Consider the following 21,640-nt stretch of genomic DNA (forward strand, 5'->3'; position numbering starts at 1 on the left):
GGGAGCACCAGAGCCGGGCAAGGGTGGATGCCGGCCACGATCCGGGAGGCCATGATACTAGGTAGTCCACTCTTACAACACACGACCTGTGCACCGCACCACACCACCCAAGGTGCTCTTAACAGCCACGCATACACCTATGGCCCGCTAGGTGGTAGCCAAGCCAAGCCAGCCCACAAAGCAGAGCCTCCCTCGTGACAGTTCCGGCTACAGAGCGCGTGCCGGGCCAGGGTCTGATCGGCTGCTGGGAAGATTCAATAAGAGGCAAGGGAGGCCGTCACGCAGAAAAGCCTGCCAAGTATAGAATCCCCATCGCGCTGGCCAGGAGTCGTCTCAAATGTGAAACTCGAGCACCACCTCGGCGGCGGTCTCAAGAGCGGCTCTGTGGGTGCTCAGCAGGGGGGCCCCTCGCGAATCTCTCCAGAGGCTCTGGAACTCGCCTGACGGCCCTGGGCGATTGCAAGGGTCGCTATGGGGCCAAGGTGGCATCCAGCAGGGCCAGACAGGAACCCTTGTCGCCCATGAAACCAGCTTTGTATGGAGAGCGTCCGGAGTAGCGGCCGCCGCCAGCGCAGCGGGACAGTCTGGACCTGCACGCTTCTCTTGCCACAGTCGAAACGGCGTTTTGCTCCATTGCTCAGGTCAACTCAGCTCGCGAGGTTGGAGGCCATGGATCGTGCAGGTGTCAGGCCCAGAGGAAGGGGTCGCTTTGTTCCCAAACCAGCGGGACCCTGCACTCTGCGCTCTGCGCTCTGCTGCAGGGCCCCGCGCCGTTGCAAACACCTGCTCCATTCAGCAGCCGCCGGTGATGGTCGGTCTACAGCCAGTACCGTACCATCTGTTGACCTCGCTCCAAACATTGCGACACGGTCGTGCCGCAGGCTGCTGTTTCGTCAGCCGGCGCGCAGCCGTACTTCAGATGAGCCAGGGAAAGCCTGCCTATTCTCCACAGGCTCAGGTGCCGGCCCATCGTCCTATTCATAGTACAACCGAGACTGCTGGCCAGGTACGCCAGTTCCATGGCTATGCAAGTCAAATAAGTAATTACTCCTACTACTGACGAGCTGACTTTCACACTCGAGAAACAATGCATTCTGGGTAGCACCCTCTGGACAACTTAACGACCAGCAAAATGTAATCGAAATACGCAACCGATTAAGCTCTACAATAAATACTACCAGCCATTGGTCAAAAGCATGCGAGAACTTGAATCGAGGCTTCGGGCATTCTCCTCATGATACACAGGATTCTATCCTTTCCAACGTGGCCGTACTTGTCAAAGTCGGTGGGTCAGTTCATTGTAGTCGCCTGTTTGATATTCCCAAATCATCGTCGAATCTACTCGCGCTATACTTGCGATTCTCGTGGGCAACTCAAGGGCTCAATACTGTCTTAAGCCTCACCAGAAAGTGCCAATTGTTCAGACTCCTCGATAGATCTACCATATAAAGTAAGGATACCTGTGCATATAGCAGGCCAATGAATGTATCCTCGGATTCGAGTTCGTTTCCATAATTAACATGTAGATTCGGGAACTATCTCAAATGATTGTGATGTGAAATTGATCTGCATGAAAAAAAAGACACAAATTTCGTAGGAGTAAAATAAATAAAACCTCGAGGGGGGGCAGATCGACCATCTTATGCGCCGGGCCCATAATCAGTTTGCTCCGGAAAATGCGCAGCCACCAATTCCTGGCTGCAATATTGCTGCAAGCTTTTTCCCGTGCCTTTGAGCACTGTACACACCGTCGTAGGCAATCCCAAGCCTCGGCACCGAAAACGCCAAATTGAAGAGCAGGTCTCGTTCAATCTCCCAATCCCATCACTCATTGCCCTGAAAACCTGAAACAAAAGAGGTTCGCCACAATCCATCAAACGCATGTCCCGCTTCGCTAACTCATTCTCGGTTTCCCTCGGAAAATCGTCTTCTGTACTACTACTGGCATGCTTTGGCATCCTCAGGTCCAAGGTATTTGGTCATGATGGTCTTGAAATCGTGCTCGTCGACAACGGCGCCAGAGCCACCGCACTTTGCCTTCTTTTGAAGGTCAGAGCACAACCCATCGAGGTCCAGGTCGCCATTTTGCACCTTTGGACAAGTTTGCAATTTTTCCCTGTCAAGCTTGTCAGTTTGGGCTCCCAGATCCAGGCTGCTGCCCGCGTCGAGATCGTACCAGATGTTGCTGCAGGTGAGAAGCTTCTCGTTATTGCTGCCGGTGACGGTGATTGTATCCTCGAATTCTTTCCTCGCGTCAATCTCGGCGATAAGGTTCTTCTTCTTGGGCAAGTTGGGACTTGGCGCGATGTTGTATGGCGTGGTGAAATCCATGTCGAATGCATCATTGAAGAAGCTGTCATCGAAAGCTGTGTTCGCAAGGACGTTCTCTTGCGGCTCTCGGTAGTCATTGAACAGCTGGGGATCAAACTGGCCACCATTCTGTTGAGATAGCCAGCCGAGATTAAAGTCTGAAGTGTCAATGTTGCCAAAGGCTACATGGAAGGTTAGCTTCAACGATGTTGGAGTCAATCATATTTACGCCAATGGCACTTACTGTTCAGATTACTCGTCGTCAGAGTTGGCTGCTCCTCCCCAATTGTGGTCAGAGTGTCTAAAGGTTTGAAGCCCAGTGGCGACTGAGTGCAAGGCTCGGGTGACGTGCCGCACGATGAACTGGGCCCACCATTGGAGTTGGAAGAAGCTGAGGGCGAAGCAGTGTTGCCACCATTGAGACTGAACGACGCTGAATCCAGGCTTGTCCTGGAAGCATTGGTGCCGAAGAGGTTATCGTACAACGGGCTGTTGTTGAATCCAGGAGACGATCTGAAACTCGCGTCCTTTGCCAAGGCATCTGACGAGCTCCGACTCTTTGGATGGCTTGGGCTCGCATAGTCCTTTGATGATGCCGCCGGGCTATTCTGGGTGCCCGTGCTGATTGACGGCGAAGGGTAAGTACGACCAGTAGGCGCCTTTTGGCTCGCAGCAGTGAGGTCCGGAGAGGACTGAACACCGCCAAACTTAGGAAACTCAAAGTGGAAATTCACATCGCTCAAGTTCTGGACGGCTGGAGTACCAAAGCCAGTGCGGGCATTGCCTGCGGACACAGATCGCCCGCTGGTATTGGCCTGTGTAAGCCGTTTCTTGTACTCGGCAAGCTCAACGGTCAGCTTGTCAATCTGTGCCTTGAGCTGAGCATTCTCGCTGTTGGCGGTGTTGGAAGCCTTTTCCAGCTCTTCCACTTTGGTTTCTAAGTCCTGAAGGTGCTTCTCCTTGCGCTCGCGGAAGGCGCGCTGCGCGGCCCTGTTCTGAGCCTTCCTCTTCTGTGGATCTGTCAGTGCTGTGCTGGCGGAATTCGACTTATCCCACAAAACACTTACCGAAGTCGGCTCATTGGTCAACGGCTTACGACCGGCCTTCTTCTGTGTCTTGCTCTCGCTCTCGCGCCTCTTACCGCCACCCTCCTCCGCGTCGGCGTCCTCGTCATCATCAGGATGACTCCTCTTATCCGACGTCTCCGGCTCCGATGAGCCAGACTTGGTCTCATTGTCTTTGGAGGTGGCCGCTGTGTTTGTGCCTGGAAGGTCACCAATCATCTTGGCCTGATCGCCAATGAAATCGAAATCAAAGTTGTTGTCGTGGCCAATGTCGTAATCATAATCCAGGAAAGGTGACTCTTGGAAGGCGTTGGGTGTAACCAGGCTCTGCCCAGCAGGCGAGCTGTTCTGCAATGAGGTGGGCGACATTGACAGAGGATCGTTGCCAACTGTCGAGGATGGATTGACACTCGGCTGGTTTGAGGTCAGGGCACGGAACAGCAGGTTTTGCTGTTGTGGCGTGAGAATGAATTGAGGGGGAATCGCGCCGTTGTCGTGACTGGACGCCATCCTGGTGGAGTGCTACTTGCGTAACAAGGTATGGGAAAGGGTCTCTGACTGCGTGAATGAAGGCAGCGATCAGATGCGGCGAGGCACTTTGCCGAAGAGACCACAGGGACCCGGCCCGGCTGGTCAAGGTGTGGAGGGTGTTGGGAATGCCAACAGTCAAGACGAGCGAGCCAGATTGGCGAGAGTAGCGGTTGACCAAAGCTGCCTCGGTCGAGTGGTTGGCACTACGACAAGAAAGCTGGATTGAAGTTGTTGACGGTAAGTTCGAGGCGGATGACGAAAGACAAAGTTGCCACTTGTACGGAGTGGCCGCAAGGTTGTGCTGTGCTGTCGAGGCTCAAGGGTGGGTGGCTGGCCGGCTGGTCGGTCGACTCTTCCAGGCACTGGGAAAAAGTCCAGGGAGGGGAAGGGCCCGGGCGTGAGGGGATGGTCGGCCAGTGCCGGCAGACTGTAAGCCACACGGCTTCAACCTGGTCAAATCGAGGATACAATGGAAGGTACTGGAGAGACAGCAAGCCGGCATACGCAGGCAGGCAGGCAGGCTGGGCAAGGGAATCCTCCAGGGCGTGGGATGAGAATCAGGCTCTTTGATCAGGCGGAGGATGTCGAGGCGAGTGACAGATGACTGGGGGAAGGGCAGAGAGGGGCGAAGAACTCGAGGGTTTGCTGTCGATTTGTAAGCTCCCTGGTCGGTGTTCACCACACTTTAAACTGCGCACTCTGGTCGCTTTAATGGAGCGGTCCGCAGGCAATCCCTCGCTAGCTGCGCGGCTTAAAGCTGCAGATGGCCCTGACTGTGTTGCATGAGCGGGCAAGGCCGAACAGTCACTCACAGTGGGGCGCCTCCAAGACACATGCTTCCAGGTTGCCTTCCAGCCCAGGTGAGTTCTGATTGCGCCAGCCCCGTGGAGCCTCCTCCCCTGCTACTCCGTCCATCGTGTGCCGTATGGCTGTGGGCGCGATCGTCGGCTTGATTTTGCCCTACGACTGACAGTGCGGTGCTGTTGCCCAGGTCGTTTCAAACGCCGCTTCCCTCTGATGGCAGCATGGCAATGCATTGCCCAGGGACCGCGGACCTGGGTGCGGGATGCTGCAATCGCTGTCGACCACGGGCGTTTCACGGTGTCGAGATAAGACCTAGGCGAGCCAGGGCGTTGCAGCAGCCGTCGCCACCGACAACTCCGACCCCGACAACGTGCCTGGGCCTGAGTGCGAGCAGAGGCGGAAATAGCGGAGTAAACCGTGCTACACCCACCCCGTGGCTGGTCTAGTCTGCGTCACAAGGCCACCCCGAAGATCCTTGGTGGGCAGCCACTTTACGCGGCCAAACCCTTCCCTCGTCGAGCTCGTGTGTGTCTCTAGTGCTTACGTGCCTCCCGAGGTCCATCGTGCGTGCAGCACTGTCCGCATACATGGCATAGCCTGGGTCTTGCATGCCGCCCAAAAGGCGCTGCGAGAGCAGCCGCGCCACACAGATCAGTCTGGACGGTGCTCACCCTGGTTGTCCCCTGCAGCATCTATCCCTGATATTCTTGTAGCAGCCGAGCGATGCGGCGCTCAAAACGGTATTGAGGGTTGAGCTTTAGGAGATTATCAGAGACGAAGCGGTAGATCTCTGGGCAGATTGTGGCAATATAAAGAGTCTGGACCTACGCCCCTGGCGAGCAGGCGCATGCCACCTCAACTCGAGGCACAATCCTGGCATCGACTTTCCTTCTGTCTGATAGTCGTCCCTCAACCATACGGTATCGTGAACAGCAACTGAAGACATGGCAAAACACGTTCATCAATTTCAGGTCGGTATGAATCACCCGGAAGCGATCTGTCCTGCATTCCCGATCCTGACAGATGTGATTCTCTCATGTGCGAAAGGCATGGTTCGCATTTCAGTATTAAGGACAAAAGTAATGTCCACTTAAATCCTGCAGGTGTTAGTCTTGGCTTAGTGACAGAGCAATGTCGTCACAATTGTCACATTCCATACTTTAAAAATCGGCCGTTATCTTTGGAAATCCTCACAATGCGGGTCACATCCCTGGAAGGAAGCTTAAGATCTCATAGTTCAGATTCATCCGCGCAGATGCTTCCGAATGTGCCTCCTCCGGCCGGCACGGATTTCCCGGGGCCCAAATGTGAGACCATGAAAAATACCAATCCTTGTCCGGGTCGGATTTCAGGGTCCAGCCGAAGGTGTGACTCCCACGGGTTGCGTCACGCGTAATTGCACCGGAGCTAGGTGATCCTAGTGCCCGCATGCCGCCGCCGGAGAGATTGCTGAAGGCCCCCGCTCAGCTATTTTTACAGTGATGGTGCAACGATAGTGTTGGAATAATGTGAATGGTAGAGGTCTATTGCGTGACAATACTTCTGGGCCTTGAAGTAAAGCTTCAGGCCAGGTCATAACAATGTAAACTGAGCGCTCGAGTGAGAAGCTCCAAGTACATCTCAAAGGTTCAAGAGGTTCAAGTGCAGAGGTCTAGGAGATGTCAAATGTCTCATCAGTCTTCGCACCCACACACCAATCAAATTATGCGGTTGGTCCATTTTTTGAGAACTCGACATTGTCTCGCTATGACGACAAAGAACGGTAGCCACTTAGTGGATATTGAAATGTAGGAAACTCACGGGGAACAGAAGTCGCATGACTGATGCCCTCGTTGCCCTATTACTGTGAATTACAAGCATAGACTTTCTCCGGGATCAGATATGAGGCTAGCACGTCTCTGTAAGGGATATCATCCTACAAGGCAGTTCCGTCAGCCCTGCGCTACCGTCCTTATTTTATTCCGAACCCGGGAGGTTTTCAGAAGCTCTCTTATTGCATCGGTGGATGCCACACTGGAGCCTGCGGCCGGATTGGACTCTGTATTTAACTTTCGTCCCGCATGTTTCTCTATTCGCAGAAGGAGGCTCGTGGCTCGACAGACTGCTGTTTCTACGGCCGCCCTATATTGCAAGCACCAATGGGCAACCACGGACATCTAGGCTTGACGAGCGGGGGATGGTTCGATCCAGCGCTCTTGTCGCCAGAAAACCCTGACTGACTCCAGCTACCTACGAGATACAGGTCTCGTAGAAGCTTTTTGCACAGCTACTATTTTGCTGTTGCACACTTGCAGGCAGGCAGGCCCTCCACATTAGGCCGTTCGCAGCCCATGGACGGCCCCACTCTCCTTCCGCCGGACTAAGCCAGCGCATCCCCACATTTCGTGTCCCCTCGGTGCTGGCATGCCGCCCGCAAGTGGTCCAACTGAGGGGCGGCCACACACCGGGCACGAGTGCTCGTGCACAAGCACACACCGTCAAGCATCCAGGGGCACGGCACTCGACCTCCAGCTCTATTGACCCCAAGAGGCAGCGAAGCCGTACCGCTGGCCTCGAGCACATTACCTCGTTTATCGTCATATACTACGACCTATCTGCGCAGCTCCCTGCATCTGCAAGTCTCCGAGTACACCTATCGGCAGATCCCCGCATATACATTACGACAGACGCCCCCCTCACTCGCGTGGCCTCGTTCGTCCAACCATCGACACCACGGCATCATGGATCTCGCCTACGACAACATCGCCAAAGAGGCGCTCCCAGAGGACCAGAAAGACGGACAACAGGCGTCGACATCCAAGTCCCCCGAGAGACGGCCTACCCTCAACGACGAGGTCCAGGACGTATATCGGGCCTTCACCACCAGCTCATGGGGCAGCTGGTTTGGAGGGCAGGTTAGCAATGTTGTCAAACAGGTACGGAAAGCTTCTTCACACATGACTTCAACATGGACCCTTTTGAATCCCGTGCTGACAACACATCCGACGTCTTCCAGGGCCAATCGGTGCTCCAAGAAGCTCAGCAAGAGGTTGTCTCTCTTAGTGCAGATGCCAGCAGGCAGATCGCGACGCTCCGATCCCGTGCATTCTCCATAAACACTGCTCCAGCCCCGACGGAAGCATCGACATCTGCAGCGGCGGAGAGGGATGGCGGCGAGACGACCCCTACGACCGCCACTGCCCGCACTTCGGGATCCGACAGCACATTTCTGTCCAAGGTCCAGGCAGAGGCCAGCAAGAGGTGGAAGGACATCCAGCGGGCGGAGGACGCCGCCGATGAGAAGCTCATGGAGCTCGGCGGCTACATCTTCAACGTCGTGAAGCAGAGCATTGAAATCCAGCCCGGGTCCGCCGACGACTCGTCTCGTGGTGCCAGGTTTGAAAGCAAGGACGAGTCGGGCAAGCGTGTCATCCACACTTCCAGATTCGATGCACAGCTGCATGTCATCCACACGACTGAGAAAGGCTTTACCGAGGACCCTCCTGCCAGCACAGATTACAAGACTTGGGCCAAAGAGTTTGACATTGATAAGAAGACCGAGAGCATCAGCGCCGATCTTACCAAGTACCCAGACCTGCGAGCGACTATGGAGAAGGTGGTCCCCGACACTGTTCCGTATGCGGATTTCTGGAAGCGTTACTACTTCCTCCGCCGCAGCGTTGAGGCTGCCGAGGAGCGAAGACGGGATCTTTTGAAAGGTTCGTATCGAGACAATGAGAACGAGAGAACGTCGTGCAATTCGAGACTAACCACTGTAATCGTGCGTGCAGCTGCCTCGGCTGAAGAGGAAGTCAAGTGGGATGATGAAGACTCGGACGACGACTCTGACTCGGATGATGATGATTCCGACTCGGATGATTCTGACGACGACTCTGACGACGATGCCGCAGCCAAAACGACACCCAAGACAGCTGCCAAAGCCGCCACTAAGACGACTCCTACTCCGGCCACTGCGAAGAAGCCAGCCAGGCCGGTTTCTAGCGCCTCATCCGCGACCATTCAGCCCACGTCTGCCACATCTACACCGGCCCCTGCTAAGAAGGAGCAAACCAAGGGCCCCGAGCCTCGCAAATCGAACGACGAGAAGTCGCAGCCAGACAGCGACACCAGCTATGACGTGGTCGGCGCCCAGTCGGGCGTGACTAGCCGCGCCCCCAATAGCCCCAAGGACTCCCGCAAGGGTGACGACAGCGACGATGATGAGTGGGAGTGAGGACCGCATAGTCCATGGTAGTCATCACAAGGCCTCTCCTTATGGACTTGGTCGTTAATCTCTTTGGCGTTCTACTCGGCGTTTTGTTTTTTGACGTCCGTGCCTGGTCTGGGTCGTTCGCAGAGCGGAGTCCTGCCTTCCCTTGCGGTTCTCATGATTCTGTATATTGATAGTATTGCATACATCCGATCTCACTTCAAACATGTGTGCCCGGGTGCTTCAAATTGTACTGGCTTGATCTGCTTTGGTAAATGCGGACCTCGCTGTGATCTTTGTTTCTCACCTGGGTATCTATCTTGTCGCCGGCCCTGTCTACCGTCTACCTCTTCTTGCGAGTGACCTTTGTGAAACCATCCTCGTCGACCTCGGGCTCCTCCTTCTCCTTTGGTGCCTTAGCCAGCGCGGGGGCTTCGTCCATGTCGACGTCACTGTCTCCGTCCTCGTCGTCGTCATCGCTCTCCCAGTCCGTGTCCTGGTCCGCGTCGGCGGCCTGTTGCATGACAACCTTCTTGCCCTTGCCGGCCTCCCACCTCCGCCGCAGGTTGTTGACCTCGTCAAAGTTGCCCTTGGCGCATTGCGCGCGAGCCCGCATGATGGTCTCGGCCGTCTCGAACCCGGTGTCGTCATCTACGTTGACGTCGAACTCGTCCAGCATGACCTGCAGCAGTGTTGTCTCGATGTCCTCGAGATATGGCTCCTCCAGGGCCGCCGCGGATGACGATGACTGTTGGCCTGTCGCCGCTGTGGATGATGTGCCGGTCGCGTTTGTTGTCGTTGTTGTGGTCGAAGCGGGCTTCTTGGCGAGGTCGATGAACGAGGGGAACATGTCGACGATGACGCCGGCCAGCCAGTCGCGCTTGTCGGAGGCGTCGCCGTCACCCCAGTTGTTCTGAACGGCGAGGGACAGGGCGGGCCACAGGTGCAGGGTGATTGCTACGCCTTGCTCGAAGTTGTTTTGCCGGACCTCTGTGGGTTGTGCTGTTAGTTATGGCATCGCAATCTGAAGCGGAACTGCGTAGATTCGTTTTGGCTTACCAGGCGAGGGCTCCGTCTGTGATGTCGACGCCATTGTAGCTTAGGAATTGTACACCTGTCTTCCAAGAGCTGAAATCTTGGACAGGGAATACAGGAAAGGTAGGTTTTTGTTCGTTGTTGACTCCACGATACTACGCTTAAACAATCCAGGTGTTGGAGGGGCAATCCAAAAAAAGTCGCCGTGACATCCCCACCATGTTCATTTTTTTGCCAAGCTGCGGCGCGCCGATCGGGGCATGCATGTGCTTGCTTGGGGTGGTGGGTTGTTGGCTGGCCCAAGATTCTGCCAGTTGAGACCACCTGCCGCCATCAAGAACGCATGCATAAATGGGACAAGATGGGAAACCTTAAAAATGGCCTGCGGGTCCATGCTCTCTCCTGTGGGCGGTCCTGGCTGGTTGCAGGAGGCCCTATCCACCTAATAACGTCGAGGAGCGGAGCCTCGGCCAATTTGTCTGGGGGTAATTAGAGTGGCTGTCCAGTTCAGGGGGGGCTGCATGCACTAAGTCGAGCTGTGCGACGAAGTGCAGCTGTGATGACATCACGGGGGCTTGCGATGTTCGAGGTTGGGCACGGCTGCTTTCTTCACTCGAGTGCCGACGTCTGGCGGATTGGCTTTCCATAGCGTCACTTGGCGTCGACGACGATCCGACATTCCATCTCGTTCTCCCCTTGCATCGTCCGACTCCCGCAGCATTTCTTGTTGGTCTTTCGAGCTTGCCAGTCGCTTCTGCGTTGTGCTTTGTGCCTGCTGGAGCTCTGGTGCCGCGTCGGGCTTCGCGATCGCCTCCTTTTTGCGCCTGACAACTGGCTGCGCTGACAAGGCGCAGCCAAATACCTAGACCTGGTCTCGTTGCACGTCCAGTCCTTGACACAACACGTATCGAGCGGCCATCATGAACACCGCCACGGTCTCGATGGCGGTGACGCCTACCGTCCTTTCCACCTTTGTCTCTCATGTACGTTTACAAACCCCCGAGGCGTGATTCCTGCACCTATCCCTGCGCACAAGCCGTATTATGACTCGACAAGGATTGAAGACCGATATCTCTGAACGGACATGCTGACTGCGAACCTTTGTAGTACCTTAACCGCAAGCCATTGCACCAGCGGCCAACCGCCCACCTTTCCTACGACGAGGGCCTCCATCTCATCCACTCATTCCTGCGATTTGCTTCGCAGCACTCCGTCGAGGACCTCCAGGCCTTCACCGCGCAATGGGTGCCGCATCCCCAATGGGTCAGGGTCAAGGACGTCGAGATCCCGGAGGACAAGCTCAACGAAGCCGCCACTGCGCTCATCAAGCAGCTGGGACCGGACGGCACCCGCAAAGTCGGCGGCAAAAACTGGTGGCAGTGGCGGAGCGAGGGCAAGCCGCTCGCCGCCGAGTGGATCGAGATGAGGGCCGACTACAACGAGCGCAAGCGATCTGGCACGCCGAGCAATAGGGTCATGCTCTATGTTCACGGAGGCGCCTACTTCTTTGGTTCTGTGGGCGAGCACCGATACCAAATGCAGAGACATGCTCGCAAGCTTAAAGCACGAGTGTTTGCGCCCGAGTATCGCCTTGCTCCTCAGTTCCCGTTCCCTTGTGGCTTGCAGGACTGCCTCGCAGCCTACCTCTTCCTCCTCACTTTCCAGGACCCCAACTCCATCATCCTTGCGGGAGACTCCGCGGGTGGTGGCATGGTTGTGAGCATGCTGGTCACTATGCGAGATCAGGGGATCCCATTGCCATCAGGAGCTATCCTCATCAGCCCCTGGGTTGATCTCACGCATTCGTTCCCCAGCTTGTCAGCAGATGCACCGATGGACTACATCCCTGACTACGGGTTCCACCACAAGCCGTCGCCAGCTTGGCCGCCATTGAACGCAGACCAGTACAATCTCCTGAAACAGCAAGTCGACAAGCAGGTTGAGCTAGGACGCACAAGACTGATGAAGCCTGCATCCGTGGAGCTGAAACGCCTCACGCAGAACCTCGATCATCCGGGCGCCGAAAAGATTGTCGACGATGACGCGGTGCCGTCGTTCCTCAAGATCAACCTGGATGGGAAGGAGATTGAACTCAAGGACCAGATCCAGGTACGTCCGGCCAATATCGCGATCGTGTCTGCCTTTTTCTTGCATACTAATAGGCCCTCTGATGCAGATGTACACGACCAATGAGCTTCTGAACCACCCGCTCGTCAGCCCCGTCATGCAGACGACACTCGGCGGCCTACCTCCTCTGCTGATCATGACTGGAGGCGGAGAGATCCTTCGCGACGAGCAGCTGTACCTCGCGCACAAGTGCGCCAACCCGGCAAAGTATGCACCCCCCGAGGCGCTGATGAGCGACGCCGCGCGTGAGCAGCTCCAAAGGTTCAAGCCCACGGACGTCCAGCTCCAGCTGTGGGAAGACATGTGCCACGTCGGCCCGACGCTGAGTTTCACGCGCCCGGCCAAGTATATGTATCGATCCGTGGCACAGTTTGGCGCCTGGGCGCTCGCGAGGGCGCAGAAGACCGAGATAGAGATCCTCGACGACGACGACATCTCCGTCATTTCGAGCTCGGGGTCTGACACGGACGACAGGGAGGCCAGGAAGGCCAGGCAAGGTGCCGGCTTGAGCGCAGGAAACGGCACTCCGCTTGTGCCTGCAGTGTCTGTTGGGAAGGCCGGAGACCCTCTACCACCATTCCAGGATCACATGATCCGCCAGCGTGTGGACAGGCACGGCCGCATCATGCAGATGGAGCCTGAGAGTGAGATTGTAGCGTGCAACCTCGACCCCGAGTCGATTGGCGTGGTGAAGGAGGGTCCCGTGCGGAAGTGGCTCGAAGCCCGCCGACAGTGGGACAACCGATTCGGCAGCGCCAGCGCCAAAGTGTACAAGAGGAGGCTCAAGGAGATGGTTGCCGGCTACGAAGTCTTCGAGGGAGAGCATCCTCCACCGAGCTCGATGGCCGCCCGCCGCCGGGCCGGAGAAAAGGTCTCGACGCCGCGGAAGAAGAAGAGCATGGGCCTGGCCTTGTGGTCTCTTTGGGGCTCGAAACACGACGAGCAGACCGTCATTAGGGAAGAGCAGGCAGACAAGGACCCCGAGGTCAAGGTCGCCACCAAGCGCGAGGGCGAAGGTGCTCGCTCCCCGAGCGACATCGCACGGCAAGCAGAGTCTTCGAAGCGCATGGAGCGGAGCAAGTCAAGACGGCGTATGGTCAGAGATGAGAGCCAGACTGGCGCCACCCACGCAGCAGCTGCTGAAGACGTTGACGAGAACACCCCGGCTGCGGCGTTGCTCGCGCGACGTGCCGAGAGGGACGGCACGGCGTCGGATGGTGTCGACTCGGAGGCGGCAAAGCAGCCCAACGGAGACGGGCGTCTTTTGACGCCAGACTACCAGCCGCCCGAACTCGGAGTGACCGGCAAGCGCCCCAAGGTCGGAGGAATCGCAGTGCCCTTTACACTTAAGAAAGAAGCCGACACAGCAAGCATGATTACCTTGACGAGTCAAGCCGATGGGCAATCCATCATGACTCCTCTGCCTCCGCCAGAGGCCTTGAAGGATGCCGAGGTCGACCCTCTGGCTGAGCAGGGTAACTTCGAGACTAGTGCTGGTGCCGTCGCTGCTGTCAATGCCGACGCCAGGGAAGAGGTTGCTGACCCAGAGACGATCAAGCGAGAAACTCGCGAGGTTGCGGCAACAGAGTCTGAGACGCCCACGGCCGCAAACGAAAGCAAGGTTGCTGATCTGGCGCAAGCCTCCAGAGAGGAAGCTACTACACCCGTGGCCGCGGTCACTGGACAGTCCACCGATTTGACTAATGAGGCCGAGGATGCTGACGACGATGGGGTGACTCCCAAGGCAAACGCCGAGCCCCTCGCAACACCTGCCAGCGAGTACTTCGGCGTGCCAGTCATGCAAGCCGGTGTTGTGGTCCCGAGCACAGCTGAGAGACCTCCCCTGGAGACGTTTGTCACCGCCCAGGAGGATCTGCCTAGAGCACAGTGATTCTGCGCTCGATGGAGAACGAACCACATCAGCATTATATTTCTTTTGTTTTGGTTACTCGACGTGGGAGTGGATTGCCACGCCAGTATGCTTAGTTGTGACTTAGACTTGTAGTTTATATCCCGTGTTGTGGCAGTCTCGTAGCGGAGAGAAGTGAGTATAAGAAAAGGCAATACATAACAGCCTATAGCATAATATGAACTAATTCGCAATCACATGTTTGACTTCTTGACATAATGCAGCAAGAGCAAATAGAAGAACCCAGATGTTCACGAGCCACAATTCCTGCAGTGGAGGATGTCCGAAATCTTCTTTTTTTCGTGGTATACATAGATTTACAAGAACACCAGGTCGTCCTCTACACGGCGGTAACGTGCCTGTCTGAACCGACTCACACCCACTGCGACGGCTATTTCCAAGCGTAGGACGGCCATACCAGGTAGCGTAGCCAGTCTCCAGGCTTCGGGCCGGCCACATGTAATGGCCTCTCTAGTTGAAACCGGTTCATAATCTCCAATGCCTGACCCGTTCGCAATCTAGCGGTGCCAATGTCGAGATGGGAAATTCATGATCTGAAAAGTATGTCGCATTTAATCGAGCCCGTTCTCCGACTTCCACCGCTCGAGGTACAGCTCTGGACTCGCCGGGCCCTTTGTGTAGCCCTCATATCGGCCGTGTAAGTTCTCGATCTTGGCCGTTACGAATGGCGTCAACTATACGGGGACATATCAGTCAATTCGTCAGGCATCATTCCTGCCGCGCTGAGAGCACATTCACAGCCGCGCTCCTCCAGTGCAGGGGCGCAAGGACACTCCAATGAGCCGCCTCTAGAGACCAAAACCAAGTATCGAACAGGAAGGAACAAGCTCGTACCTGGAAGTCTGTCAGGTCAGGCACGACGTACGTCCGGACCTTGGAGTAGTCGACAACGTATCCACCGTACTTTGTGTGGCGACCCATGCTGCCTGTCCGGTTTCCCTTGTAGTAGCCCTTGTTGACATCCTTTGTCGTGAGCGGCAGCTTGCGGAACTTTTTGAAGAGCGAGGCGGTGGCCCTCATGGTGGGCGAGGCACAGTGGTCGTCGGCGGCTCTGTGTGCGCGCCGACGAGGATTGCGGGTCTCGTTGTGTTTGCCGGCTAAGTGCCGCAGCTCGATTTTGCTGCCTGGTGATCTTCGCGAAATGTGTCGAGAACTGGTCACTTCTGTGGGCTGGGTGTAATGGGCCGGGTGCGTCGGTCGTGGTGTGTCGGCGATGATGTCTTGAGGCGCAATTGAGAATCGACAAAACGGCACCTCCCCCACAAACAAACCACCAGGCGATCTGCTGGGCTGCACATGGCCGCTGGAAGAAGGCCGCTACGGCGGCGCCAATTGGCTGTTGCGACTGATAAGATAGCGCGCAGTCCCCTTCTTTCCCGCTTTGCTCGGCTGGCGGATGCTGGCCTGCATTTTTACAGTGCCCCGCTAAAAAGTCTGGACAGACCCCATACACTCTTGAAAGTGCATGTGGGTGGAAGTCTACTGCGCAGACACTGGCGACATTCTCGACATACCGTCGTTGTTGGGTCCCCGAGAGAGCCACACTACGTAAAGTTCAAACGGCATAGACTGGTCTCTTCGGCAGCTTGACTTGACCATCCCCCATTCCCCGGGCGCAGCCACGAGCAAGCACAACTGCAACAAGATCATCTACCCGACGGACTCTCGAGACCAAGCCTGACAACAGTCGACCACTTTTCCGAAGCAAATCGCACGCATACCTCCGGGCAAGGCCCAATTCAACAAGATGCCTGGAAGGCAAGCACACGGCAGGTCGCTCATGGGCGGAGGCGGCGCCGCCGGCAAGAACAAGCAGGGCAAGAACAGATCCAAGTCTCGTGCGCAAAAGGCCGCGCTCAACGCCTTCTCCATCGCCGAGGATCAGTTCGCCGACCGCCAGAAGCGTACACCCCGAAACAGAGAGCTCGATGCCCAGATCCAGTCGAGCCGCGGGAAGCGCAGTCGCGACGACGCCGACGAGGATGATGACGAGGACGGCGAGGGCTTTGGCGACGACGACGACGACGACGATGCGAACGACGGCCCTCCCCGCAAGATGCGCCGCGGCGCGGACAAGGAGCAGGATGTAGAGTACGGCAGCGACAGCAGCGGGAACGAGTGGCGCATCGGTGTTGGTGCGGACGACGACGACTCCGAGATTGACAGTGACGAGGCTTTTGGAGAGAGCGACGCTGAGCGGTTCGAGGACTATACCTTCCGGGGCAGCCGCAAAAAGCAGGCCGAAAGCGTAGGTTCTGCAATTTACTCAACATCGACAAGCGCTCATGTACTGATTTTGTTGCTATAACTAGGATGACAACGACGAAGAACTCGAAGACGCAGATGGCGCATCGTTAGGCTCTGACGCAATTGACCTCGCTCAAGCTCTTGATATGTCCATGTCAGACGATGACGACCAGCCGGAGGGCGAAGATGCCTCATCAGACGAATCTGGAAGCAGTGACGACAGCGACGCCAGTGACGCCAGTGACGTCTCTTCCGAGGACGAAGATATGGACGACGACCTATCGGAGTCTGGCGTGAACGCCTGGGTCTCCAAATTCTCAGGCGTGAAAGCCACCGACGAGGAGGCGCCGGCTGCGACGACAAAGCCCAAGATCGGCCTGAAAGAGCTAGGTCTCCTACAAGTCAAGGATCCTCAGCTCAAAAAATCGGTGAAGCTCATGGGCAAGGAGCAAAAGTCCAGCAAGCCGCAGAAGCTCGCAGTCCCGCTCGCCAAGAGACAACAGGACAGGCTAGATCGTGAGGTTGCGCGCGACAAGACAAATCAGACACTGGACCGGTGGACAGAGACCGTGAAGCAGAATCGTCGCGCCGAGCACCTCGTCTTTCCCTTGCCGCAAACAGAGACAGGTCTTGCCAGGCACGACAATACCGAGCTTCAGCCTCTCAACCTTCAGAGCACAGGAAACGAGCTGGAGTCCACGATCCTGGCGATTATGGAGGAGAGCGGCCTCGGCCCTAGTGCTGCGAAGGAGGAAGAGATGAAAGGGCCTGATGGCGAGAAGTTGACCAAGGAGGAACGCCAGGCTATCGCCAACGAAAAGCGGAGGTTGAGGGAGCTCAAGTCTCGCGAAGAGAAGAAAGCAAAGCGGATCGCCAAGATCAAGAGCAAGGCCTACCACCGGGTACACCGGAAACAAAGAGAGCGTGATGACATGAAGGCACACGAAGCCATGGTCGAGGCCGGCGAGATAGACTCAGAAGAGGAGAGGGAAGTCCGCGACCGCCAGAGAGCAATGGAGAGAATGGGTGCGAGGCACAAGGAGAGCAAGTGGGCTAAGATGTCCAACAAGGCGGGCCGTGCTGCCTGGGACGAGGATGTCCGTGTCGGCATCGCCGACATGGCGCGACGAGACGAGGAGCTCAGACGCCGCATCGAGGGCAAGTCGGCCAAGGCGACTGGTAGCGATGACGACGATGACTCAGACTACTCGGCAGACTCGGAAGATGCAGACGACCGAAAACGTCTGCTGCAGAAGCTCAACTCGCTCGACCAGGACGATGACGATCAGCCGAGGTCAGCCTTGATGAACATGCAGTTCATGCGTAAAGCCGAGGCAGCGCGCAAAAAGGCCAACGATGAGACCATTGCCCAGATTCGACGGGAGCTGGCCTCAGATGGAGAGGAGGGAGAGGATTCCGACGATGGCCCTGAGGAGATAGGCAGGAAAAAGTATGGGCAGCAGACAGGGAAGGCGAAGCCCAGCGACAATCTCATCAAGGCCGCCAAGAGCAAGAACAAAGATGCCGGCTCGGCCCTGCAGGCGGCACGAGACACAATCGCCACAGCCAACAGCTCAGCAGTATTCTCAGCCAAGATGGGTGCGCCAACCAACAATGTCACCGCGGGAGCATGGAGTCAAGCGGCGACAACCGGCCCAGCCAAGAAACAGAAGGGCAAAAAGGTGGGCTCGAGCGCGGACGTCCTCGAGATCAATGCAGACTCTGTCGCAGTAGCGCCTTCCGTGCCAGCACCGAAGCCCAACAAGTCAGCCATTGAAGCCAAGAAGACAGCCAAGAAAGGCCTCACAGGCGGCCGCGGAGAGGTTTCCTCGGACGACGACGATGACGAGGCCCATATGCCCGTGCAGTTCCGCGAGCAGGATCTCATTGATCGCGCCTTTGGCGGGCTCGACGTTGTGGCCGACTTTGAGGCCGAGAAGGCGGCCATTGCGGAGGAGGATGATGACAAGATTGTCGATAACACGCTTCCCGGCTGGGGCAGCTGGGTTGGCGACGGCGTCAGCGCGCGTGAGAAGAAGCGCCACCAGGGCCGGTTCCTGGTCAAGCAGGAAGGCGTCAAGAGCAAGGACCAGCGCAAGGACGCGAAGCTCAAGGACGCAATCATCAACGAGAAGAGAGTCAAGAAGGTCAGTTGTGCCCCTCCACCCAGTCTCTCATATTTTAACGCATACCCTCTCTTCCCGTTTTCCAAAACGTCAGGGACATGCACACGGCAACGCTAACATATTCTCTGCGCACCTCATCAGACCGAAAAGTATCTCGCCACACAGCTCCCGCACATGTTTGAGAACAAGGCGCAGTACGAGCGCTCCTTGCGTCTGCCCGTCGGCCAAGAGTGGGTAACGAAGGAGACGTTCCAGGAGGCCACGAAGCCGCGGATCATGGTCAAGCAGGGTATCATCGCGCCCATGGCCAAGCCTACGCACTAAGTCGGCAGCACACGCTGCCTTTTCGTCGATTTCCGGTATGGTGCGCTGGCTGTGGTGGCCTGCTGTCCCCCTGGGCCAGATGCCGCCGTGTTGTATAGACATGCATAGCGCGTGGAATATTGGCATGCCGCTTTGAATATCGAAATTGCACTAGATGTATATAGCAACTATCTGTCATGACATATGATGACATACAACGATACACACATCAGATGAACTCAAGCTTGTCTGCGTTCTCCCGAACGGCTGCCAAGAACAGCACCAGGATTGAAGTGAAAAGGGTATCTGCTTGTATCTAGGTGAAGTTGTCTATCTGCGCTAGTCGTCCTCGTCATCACTACTATCGCCAAAGATCGCCCGCAGCACGTCGTCTTCCGCGCGTTTACCCTCCAGAGCTTCGTTGACATCAGCGTTGACCTCTATTTCCTTCTTTGACGGCGGCTGCGGTTGTTGGTGCTGACCGGTGACCTGCGTCTGTGCGTCGGCCATCAGCTCGTCCAGTGTCATGGGCATGCCACTGCTGCTGCCAGCATTACCTGTAGCACTCGCCGATGCTGCGGCCGCCTCAGGACCTTCGGTCGAGGAAGTCAGCTGTGCGCCGCCAGACTGCGATGCAGTGCTTCCCTGCTGGTACATTCCAGCGCTCGCAAAGTTTGGTAGGCTTGCCACACCCAGCGAGCCCCAGTCCGGCTCTTTGCGCTCTTTCGCACCGTTGGCGCCGCTGTCGGCCTCCGTGTCAGGGACTACGTGTGCTGGCGGTCGGACGTTGAAGCGCTTGCAGAGGAGCCTGGTTGGGTAGAAGTCGGCTGAGGAGCGCGTCATATGGCCGTACATGCCCATCTTCGCCGCCTCCTCTGCAGGATCTGCAGGTCTTGGTGGTGGGCGATGTATCAGTTGCTTCTCTTCTCCGGCTTCGCCATCGGCGTTTGCGCCAGCCTCGTTGATGGGCGGTTTCGCGCTGCTTGTTGTGAACCGCGAAGCCATCATTCCCGTCATGGGCTTGAAAATGCGCGCGCAGCTGTAAAACTCGTTGAGCTCGCGTAGCCAGTCGGGGTCCTTGAAGGCCTGTGGTCGTGTGGGGAGCTGCGGAGTGAAGCCGGCAAAGTACTCGAGAAACTGTCTGTATCTAGTACGCTTCGCTTCATTATCCGCATATGGGCCAGAGCCAGCTGCACCGCGGGCCAGCGCAGCAGCAGCAGTCTGCTTGTCGATTTGTGGTATCTGGCGCAGAAGCTGTGCCTGTTTCTCTTCTTCGGATAACGCGTAGCCCTCGGGGATCTCACTTAGGGCTGGCGGCAGATTTGCTTTACCCGAGGCTGCGGCAAGACGTTCGCGAGCCTCGGGTGACAAGAAGTCAAAGACAGACTTGCCGGGCAGCTGGGCTTCACCGAGCAGAGCGGCCCGCGACTTGGGGTCAAGCGAGGATGCTTTGGCCGCGTCTGCGGTGGAAATGAATCCAGAAGAATCGGTTGCCGCTTCATTGATGGCCTTCTTGGACTTCTTTGACACCCAGCCCGGTGGAATCGTGGGCGGAGGGTAACGAAGGACATCCGCCGTGGTCGAAGCCAGTGCGTCTGTCTCGTGCCCAAAAACGAATCCTTCGAGTGGCAGGCGTCCGTCATGGCATTTCCGCAGATTCCGTCCGGCCCTTGCCAAAGCGTTCTTGCGTGACTTGAATTTAGGCGCCGATCCAAAGGCCGCACTTGCTGTAGGATTCGGCTTCAACTTGCTCTTCTTCTTCTCCCCGCGTATCACGCGATTATATGAAATCTTCGGGCCAATCTCGTATGGATCCTCATCATCAGATCCAGTATCATTCAGAACCCCAAGGCCAAATCCGCCCTTGACAGGCTTCGCCTTTTTATCTCTTGTTATTCCTGGCCGCCGAAGAGAAGGCCCCTCATGACTGTCGTCATCGTCTGAGCTTTCATCGGGATTCGACTTGTGGCTCGCCGAACCAAAAGTTGCAGGCGTTAGCCGTGCGGCACCTTCATACCCCAGGCCTTTATGGTCGAGCTTCTTCAGGAAAGCGACCATGGGAACATCATCGGGAGCAAACATGTGCATCTCGACGTTGTCATCGGCCATGGATGTCAAATTGTCGAGACGAGCACGGCGGCGCACTTTCGGTCCGATGCCCTGGCCCTCCTTCCAGCCCATGCGCCGAAGCAACTTGGCTCCCATGGTGTCGCCTTGTGCGCGGAAGAGGTCCAGCATCGCGCTCCGACGGACCCCATCGTCCCGCGTAGTGCCCAGCCCAGCGAAAGAGTCTTTTGTCTGAATCTTTTGAGCTTCGATAGCATCTGCCAGGTCCTCGTCGTCCATGAAGTCCTCGGGCCGCTGCTGACGCGCGACCGAAGCCTGTTCAGTGCCACCATCCTTGTGGCGGTTCGAACGAGAGGACACAAAAGTCGAGGGTGTCCATCCTTCTTTAGATCCAACTGTGTTGAAGTAGCCAGCACTCCAGCCGCCTGTGAAGGCGCCATGGAGGCGTTTACGGCCCTGATCATCGCGCACTTCCTGCTTCCATACTGGCACGTAGGACCCGTCGTCGCGGACCTCGGGGTCTAGAGGTGGGAGAGGTGTGCCGTAGGCGACGTAGGGCGAATGCTCGGCTCGGGCGTCGGCTTCGAAGGCTTGACGGGATCGCTTTGCAGACATGGGAAGTGCTCAGGCCTATGCGAGGCGCCAGCGAGGCAGCTGGGAAGGCTTGATCGCGATCAGCCGTTGTGAAACATCAAGGTGCCATGCGCGAAGGCCTGGTCAGGGCAGGCAAGACGGGAATCGCTGAGGCGTAGTCGATAGGCTTGCGACAGCTGTGACGTCGCAAACGAGCTGCAACTTTTGGCCTGGGCAGCACAGCTCCCGATAAGATAAGCGTACACTAAAGCATGCCTTCAGGGGCGGCGCTCGCTGCATGTGATCCAGGATGTCCTCACCCGACTGTTGGCAG

At 56.8% G+C, this 21,640-nt stretch overlaps 8 protein-coding genes across 8 annotated transcripts; 4 read left to right on the plus strand and 4 right to left on the minus strand.

The window, feature by feature from the left end:
• Positions 1-1,938: 1,938 nt before the first annotated feature.
• Positions 1,939-3,884, minus strand: B0I36DRAFT_357609 (transcription factor PAP1-domain-containing protein; the record flags this gene model as incomplete). Its single annotated transcript, XM_046157825.1, has 3 exons — positions 1,939-2,492; positions 2,555-3,320; positions 3,378-3,884. 3 exons carry the CDS (start codon positions 3,882-3,884, stop codon positions 1,939-1,941), a joined length of 1,827 nt encoding a protein of 608 aa, XP_046018343.1.
• A 2,810-nt stretch (positions 3,885-6,694) lies between these two features.
• B0I36DRAFT_310395 (uncharacterized protein) lies at positions 6,695-6,958 on the plus strand. Its single transcript, XM_046152245.1, has one exon. The coding sequence runs from the start codon at positions 6,715-6,717 to the stop codon at positions 6,922-6,924; it is 210 nt and encodes a 69-aa protein (XP_046018344.1). The 5' UTR covers positions 6,695-6,714; the 3' UTR covers positions 6,925-6,958.
• A 471-nt stretch (positions 6,959-7,429) lies between these two features.
• B0I36DRAFT_357610 (uncharacterized protein) lies at positions 7,430-8,922 on the plus strand (the record flags this gene model as incomplete). Its single annotated transcript, XM_046157826.1, has 3 exons — positions 7,430-7,624; positions 7,705-8,407; positions 8,480-8,922. The coding sequence occupies 3 exons, from the start codon at positions 7,430-7,432 to the stop codon at positions 8,920-8,922; spliced, it is 1,341 nt and encodes a 446-aa protein (XP_046018345.1).
• A 319-nt stretch (positions 8,923-9,241) lies between these two features.
• Positions 9,242-9,991, minus strand: B0I36DRAFT_357611 (Pre-rRNA-processing protein TSR2-domain-containing protein; the record flags this gene model as incomplete). Its single annotated transcript, XM_046157827.1, has 2 exons — positions 9,242-9,888; positions 9,958-9,991. The coding sequence occupies 2 exons, from the start codon at positions 9,989-9,991 to the stop codon at positions 9,242-9,244; spliced, it is 681 nt and encodes a 226-aa protein (XP_046018346.1).
• Positions 9,992-10,754: 763 nt separating this feature from the next.
• On the plus strand, positions 10,755-14,052 carry B0I36DRAFT_8313 (uncharacterized protein). Its single transcript, XM_046163413.1, has 3 exons — positions 10,755-10,916; positions 11,041-12,042; positions 12,110-14,052. Exons 1-3 carry the CDS (start codon positions 10,854-10,856, stop codon positions 13,949-13,951), a joined length of 2,907 nt encoding a protein of 968 aa, XP_046018347.1. The 5' UTR covers positions 10,755-10,853; the 3' UTR covers positions 13,952-14,052.
• Positions 14,053-14,541: 489 nt separating this feature from the next.
• Positions 14,542-15,010, minus strand: B0I36DRAFT_357613 (putative ribosomal protein; the record flags this gene model as incomplete). The annotated part of the gene is made up of 2 exons (XM_046157828.1): positions 14,542-14,664; positions 14,825-15,010. The coding sequence occupies 2 exons, from the start codon at positions 15,008-15,010 to the stop codon at positions 14,542-14,544; spliced, it is 309 nt and encodes a 102-aa protein (XP_046018348.1).
• A 638-nt stretch (positions 15,011-15,648) lies between these two features.
• B0I36DRAFT_8323 (Utp14 protein-domain-containing protein) lies at positions 15,649-18,846 on the plus strand. The gene is made up of 3 exons (XM_046163419.1): positions 15,649-16,238; positions 16,303-18,384; positions 18,505-18,846. The coding sequence occupies exons 1-3, from the start codon at positions 15,738-15,740 to the stop codon at positions 18,685-18,687; spliced, it is 2,766 nt and encodes a 921-aa protein (XP_046018349.1). The 5' UTR covers positions 15,649-15,737; the 3' UTR covers positions 18,688-18,846.
• Positions 18,847-19,005: 159 nt separating this feature from the next.
• Positions 19,006-21,348, minus strand: B0I36DRAFT_232934 (uncharacterized protein; the record flags this gene model as incomplete). The annotated part of the gene is made up of 2 exons (XM_046149191.1): positions 19,006-19,106; positions 19,233-21,348. 2 exons carry the CDS (start codon positions 21,346-21,348, stop codon positions 19,006-19,008), a joined length of 2,217 nt encoding a protein of 738 aa, XP_046018350.1.
• Between the last annotated feature and the right edge of the window lie 292 nt (positions 21,349-21,640).

Source organism: Microdochium trichocladiopsis, assembly GCF_020744255.1.
Source record: "Microdochium trichocladiopsis strain MPI-CAGE-CH-0230 chromosome Unknown B0I36scaffold_1, whole genome shotgun sequence".
Taxonomy (NCBI): Eukaryota; Fungi; Ascomycota; class Sordariomycetes; order Xylariales; family Microdochiaceae; genus Microdochium; species Microdochium trichocladiopsis.

Excerpts from the sequence above, each read along its gene's own strand:
- B0I36DRAFT_310395 (XM_046152245.1), top strand. The coding sequence starts at position 6,715 with ATGCCACACTGGAGCCTGCGGCCGGATTGGACTCTGTATTTAACTTTC.
- B0I36DRAFT_8313 (XM_046163413.1), top strand. The coding sequence starts at position 10,854 with ATGAACACCGCCACGGTCTCGATGGCGGTGACGCCTACCGTCCTTTCC. Across the intron at positions 10,917-11,040 it reads TTTCCACCTTTGTCTCTCAT|TACCTTAACCGCAAGCCATT; the intron begins GTACGTTTACAA and ends GAACCTTTGTAG. Across the intron at positions 12,043-12,109 it reads AACTCAAGGACCAGATCCAG|ATGTACACGACCAATGAGCT; the intron begins GTACGTCCGGCC and ends CCTCTGATGCAG.
- B0I36DRAFT_8323 (XM_046163419.1), top strand. The coding sequence starts at position 15,738 with ATGCCTGGAAGGCAAGCACACGGCAGGTCGCTCATGGGCGGAGGCGGC. Across the intron at positions 16,239-16,302 it reads GCAAAAAGCAGGCCGAAAGC|GATGACAACGACGAAGAACT; the intron begins GTAGGTTCTGCA and ends TGCTATAACTAG. Across the intron at positions 18,385-18,504 it reads ACGAGAAGAGAGTCAAGAAG|ACCGAAAAGTATCTCGCCAC; the intron begins GTCAGTTGTGCC and ends GCACCTCATCAG.